The sequence below is a fragment of the Marmota flaviventris genome, chromosome 9 (assembly GCF_047511675.1).
Source record: "Marmota flaviventris isolate mMarFla1 chromosome 9, mMarFla1.hap1, whole genome shotgun sequence".
Lineage (NCBI taxonomy): Eukaryota > Metazoa > Chordata > Mammalia > Rodentia > Sciuridae > Marmota > Marmota flaviventris.
The window spans coordinates 107888154-107893881 of record NC_092506.1 but is presented as its reverse complement, the minus strand read 5'-3'; the positions used below and the strand labels follow the sequence as shown (position 1 = coordinate 107893881).

The 5728-nt window shown below is 37.7% G+C and overlaps 1 protein-coding gene across 1 annotated transcript; it reads right to left on the bottom strand.

Moving 5' to 3' along the window:
- Positions 1 to 2432: 2432 nt before the first annotated feature.
- Or4d5 (olfactory receptor family 4 subfamily D member 5) lies at positions 2433 to 3377 on the bottom strand. Its single transcript, XM_027930733.1, has one exon. The coding sequence runs from the start codon at positions 3375 to 3377 to the stop codon at positions 2433 to 2435; it is 945 nt and encodes a 314-aa protein (XP_027786534.1).
- Between the last annotated feature and the right edge of the window lie 2351 nt (positions 3378 to 5728).

Below are 5728 nucleotides of genomic sequence, written 5' to 3'. Positions count from 1 at the left end.
GATATGTGGTATAATTAAAGTCATCTAAGAGAAACAGGATGGTGAGGAAAAGGAAGGGCCACTCTGGGTCTCTATGAGACACAGACAGAATACATGACTGACTGTACCTGCCCACAGGCAGAGTACAAATGTAGTCTGAACCACATCAGTGGAGTTATCATGGGGGTCACAGTGACAGGGGGTAAGATGATTGCACCCTATAGAATGAAAACCGTGACCAGGAAATGATGGAGAAAGTCAAGGGACTCATCATTGGTCTTAACCCAAAGCAAAGCATAGATGAGACTGTTGGAACTGGAGCATCACCAGGCCCTGACCAAACAGAGAAACCCAACTTCAAGCCTTGTCAGTGAGCATCCAGGGCCAACACAAGAGACAGAACTATTCTCAGGTCTAGTTGTGAATCCAAAAGGCAGCTCAGGCCAGAAGGCAGATGGCAGAATCCTAAAGCCTGATTTATTTTGTAAAGAAAATGATCATCTACTTAAAAGAACTATGTGATTTTATATACAGAAGTAAGTGTACTAGATGTGCCTAATTTTCCTCAATTCCCCAGCCAAGTAATCCTTGTAAAGAAAATAATATCAGTTATTAAAAATAAAGAAACTACATTTTACTTGCACACATGATTTTATCTAAGTAAATATGTGGCCCTACTACAAGTTCATGCCATGAGAAGAGAACTCTGACTTAGGTATTGTAACTCTAAAATTCCCTTTCCACTAATGTGCACTCTCTTTAACAGATGAAGTATTTACTCTGTCATGTCCTTTCCTTTAATACCCCAACTCCCTTTTCTCTAATCCTAGGCCTTTTCTATTTGGACACTGACCCATGCTCTAGTCCTTGTATCTAAACATTTCTTTTCAGCTGGCTGTATTGTGGGAAGCAACTTTGCTTATAGTGACTTATTAAAACATAAGTGAAGAATAATGACATCATGCAAAGATGACAGATTTATTAACTTGAATGTCATGTTCTTCCCATCCCACATCCATGAAGGGTATCACTGATTGATTATAATCAGTCAAAAAGTTAAATAAGCAAAACCTTGCTTGTTTTATTTTTACAAAGATTCTTATGTATAAATATGGGGATAAATGGGTACAAACCTCACAATTCAGGTGAGACTTGATTGACAAACTTTGTCATAGCATATATAGCAATCTGAATCAAGGAGAGAATAAGATATTAGAAAAGGATATAGAGATGATGAAAGAAGTCTATAATCATTTTTCTATCACTTGTTAAGCTAAAGTAGAGACCTCTGTCTATTTAAGAACCAGAGGATGAAATACTGCCAAAGCAGTAATCTGTGATTCTGCAAAGCTTAAAAGGTAACTGAATGTAAGAATAAGTTTTTGAGCAAGGGTACAGAAAAAACTACTCACCCATACAAATCTTCTGGATGTTTGTCCCCTCAAGAAAATTACACCTTAATTCTCTACATCTCCTTCTCCAATTCCACATTCTTCATGTGTCCAGTTCTCCATGAATTATCTGCCCATATTCCAATTTCCAATCTGCCTGATTCTCACAACCACATTTGACCTAGTCCAATTTAAAATTCCAGTTCTTACCCATGATGTGAGTCTAATCAACAAAAATTCACAAAGAGATACTGACTTTTAGGAGCATGAAGAAGATTAGATATTATCTAGAATTTGGGCTTCAAAGTTATGTAGGCATACGTACATTGGGTTCCGGAAATGAGCTCCGTGGCCTTCAATAAGTTATTTAAATGTCTCTAACCCACAATTGACTCATCTTTTAAAATGAGGATGATACCTACCTCATACAAATGTTAGAGTTAAAATAAATAATAAATATAAATCACTTGATATAATTCCTGACATAGTAAGCTCTTACCAAATGCTGTTTAGATGAGGGGGAGGAAGACTATGATAATAACTGCAATGATGATAGCAACAATGACCTTGAGAAACTTTGAGGAAAAAATTAATTTGAATAATTTTCTTCTTCTTCATTGACAGACATTTAGTCAGTCTCTTGAAATCAGGACTCAGGATCCCACTTTTATTTTAACCTTCATATCCCATCCTGTCTCCAGGAAGATGACAAGTGTTTTGAGCTCTTCAAATATGTTTTGTGTCCAAGAAGTGGTATCAAGAAAGACCCCAGGTTTACCACCTCCATGCATACTGCAGCCGAAATTTCTTGGCAAGGCCAACATGCTCATCTAGGAAGGTGCTCTCTGAACTATATGGTACTTCTGTATGGAACTTGAGACTTTTTTAGACAGCATCCCATGTTCTAGATTGGTTAAAAGTTATGTCTCCAGAAATTGTGATTCTAAACAATGGACAAGCAATAGGGAAGGAGCTTTATCTACTGTATGGGTTTTCTCAAGCAAGTTAGTACAGCAAAGCATTTCTCAGATTCTCCAAACCTGTCTCTGTTAACCTTGGGGGTCAATGCTCTGGGGGACCAATAAAATTCTTCTGCCTCTTCCACAGTTTCTTCATGGCCATAATCACTTCTTTGTTTCTCAGGGTATAAATGGCAGGGTTCAACATAGGAGTGACCATTGTGTACAGCACAGAGACTGCTTTGTCCATGGGGAATGTCCGAAAAGGCCTTGCATAGATATAGATGCAAGGCACAAAGATCAAGGTCACCACAGCAATGTGAGAGGCACAGGTAGACAGAGCCTTGCTGCGATCCTCCCGAGAGTGGCTTCGGAGCATCACTAGCAATGCTGTGTAGGATCCCAGCAGCACCAAAAAACACATTAGGGTGACCAAACCATTGTTAGACACCATCAGAAGCTCTAAGACAAAGGTGTCAGTGCAGGCCAATTTGATCAGCTGAGGCACATCACAATAAAAGTTGTCCAGCTTGTCAGGCCCACAGAAGGGCAGCTGGATAGTCAGTGCAACCTGTACAATGGAGTGGATGAAGCCCCCCACCCAGGAGGCTGCCATGAAGAGCCCACACACCGTCTGGTTCATAATGAGCATGTAGCGCAGGGGCTGGGAAATGGCCACATAGCGGTCATATGCCATGACAGTCAGCAGGAAGATCTTGATGCCTCCGATGAAGTGGAAGAAGAAAAGCTGAGTCAGGCAGGCAGAGAAGGAAATGGTGGGGTTTTCTGAGAGCAAGTCGACCAGCATCCTGGGTGCTGTGATAGAGGAGTAGCAAAAGTCCAAGAAAGAAAGATTGCCTAAGAGAAAATACATGGTTGTGTGCAGGCGTGGATCAGAGGTCACTATGGCCACAATGAGGAGATTTCCAGTGACAGTCATAAAATACACAGCTGCGAAGAAAATGAAGAAGAAGAACCTAAGCTCCCATACCTGAGAAAGCCCCAGTAGAACAAATGCCGTCACCTGGGAATGATTTGATGGATTCATCTGCGTGGTGTGAACCTATTGAAGAAAATGGACATATTCATCCAGGTATCTGCAAGCTTCCCTGAAATAATATTCTCCAGCCCATCTTAGCAATTATCAACTGTTTCATTCCATAGGAAGAATGTTGTGAGTTGTGCTATTGGACACCATGCATGTGAAAGAGAAAGACTCCTTTCTTGTGACTCTAGAAAAGCCCAGGGAAACTCTAAGTTCCTGGTAAAATCTAAAAATAGAGGGAACTAAAATATTAAGCTCCTCCAAAATGTTTGAGTACCAATGTAGTTTTAGAAACATAACCCAAAGAATACTTTCTTACTTATATGGGAAGCAAGAAGAGGAAGTTTTAAATATTCATTGAAATTTAAAACTCACCATCCCAAGATAGTGCTACATGCTCTAAGAATACTCAGAAATTAACCTTACAAGATATGTCTAAGATCTATGTGAGAACAATCTAAACTTCTATAAATTTATGTATTGACTTACTCAAATGTCATGTTTTAAATAAAAGTAAACCATGAATTCTATATATATTATTTTTTAATTGTTTCAATCTCTCCAATAAATTCATTTATCGACTTTATTAAGGTATAGTTGACAATGAATAATTGCTTACATTTCAGGAGTAAAATTTGCAATAGGCATACACTGTGAAGCATTGATCATGATCAAACCAACTAATACATTCATCATCTCAAGCCCTTATCATTTTTTGTTTATAGTTACAGCACGTCATATCTGCCCTTCCAGCAAATTTTAACTGTACAATATAATATTGCTAACCCTATTCATGTGATTGAATTAGCTCTCTATAATTTATGTATTTACCTTTCTGAAACTGTACCTCTCGATCAGCATCTACCCATATCCTCCTCTCCAGCCCCTGGTAAGCACTCTTATCTGTTCCTATGACTACAACATTTTTAGATTCAACATAGAAGATAACTTATGCAAAACTTATCTTTCTGCATCTGGCTTATTTCATTTAGTGTAATATCCTCCAGTTTTCTCCATGTTGTCACAAATGGCAAAATTTTCTTCTTTTTTAAAGCTGAATATTTGATTATATATATGCATAATATTCTGTTACACCCACACACCACATTTTCCTTATCTATTTATCCACTAATGGACATTTAGACTGCCTCCATACTTAATTCCATACTTGAGCTGAAATTAACATGACTAAGAGTTGCTTTTTTGACAAAAAGTAAAAATTAACTAGACTAAGAAAAAAAGAGGACAAAATCAGAAACAAAGGAGGAAACATTCCAATGGATGTCTCAAAAATGCAAAGGACTATAAGGCACTATTATGAATAACTACAAAACAACTGAATAATTTAAAAGAAATTGATAAATTCCTAAAACATACAATCTTAAAAATTGAATCAAAAAGAAAGACTGAACATCTCAATAACAAGGAGAATGAAAAAATAAAAATCTCCCAATGATGAAACCCTCAGGAACAGATGGCTTAACTGATGAATTAAACTGAAACTCAAAGAATAATTAATACCAAGCCCTCCTAAACTATTCCAAAAAACAAGAAAAGGAATATTTCCAAACTCATTCTATGAGACCAGCATTACCCTGATGCCAAAGCCAGACAATGACACTATAGCTAATATCTCTGATTAACAGAGATGCAAAAATTCTCAATAAAATACTAGCAAACAGAATTTAACAGCACATTAAAGATCATATACTATGATCAAGATGACTATATCGTATACTTAGTTTGACATAATTTTCATAATCTACAATAATTTACTTTTAATTTTCCTTGTAATGAGAATTTACTTTGTCCCTTAACAAATAAGGTTGCACTTATCCTATTTTATTCATCTTTATCCACATCTCTTAGAATTTCTTTATGTTAGATACTCAAGAATGAAACTGCTGTGTCAAAAAGTGTGCTTGGGCCGGGGTTGTGGCTCAGTGGTAGAACGCTTGCTCTGGGTTTAATACCCCCGGCATCACATTAAAAAAAAATGAACAAATAAAATACAGGTATTGTGTCCATCTATAACCAAAAAAATTACAAAAAAAAAAAGTATACTTATCTAGCGGGGTGCAGTGGCATACACCTGTTATCCTAACACCTTGGGAGGCTGAAACAAGGAGGATCACAAGTTCAAAGCCAGCCTCAGCAATGGCGAGGCACTAAGCAACTCAGTGAGACCTTGTCTCTAAATAAATACAAAATAGTTTTGGTGGTGCAGCTCAATGCCTGAGGGCCCTGAGTTCAATCCCCAGTACTGCCCCCCCAAAAAAAGTATGCTTATCTAAATTTTAAGAGAGGGAACTGGGACCAAAGACAGAGCAGGCCCAGCGGCCTGCTGAGGGGCA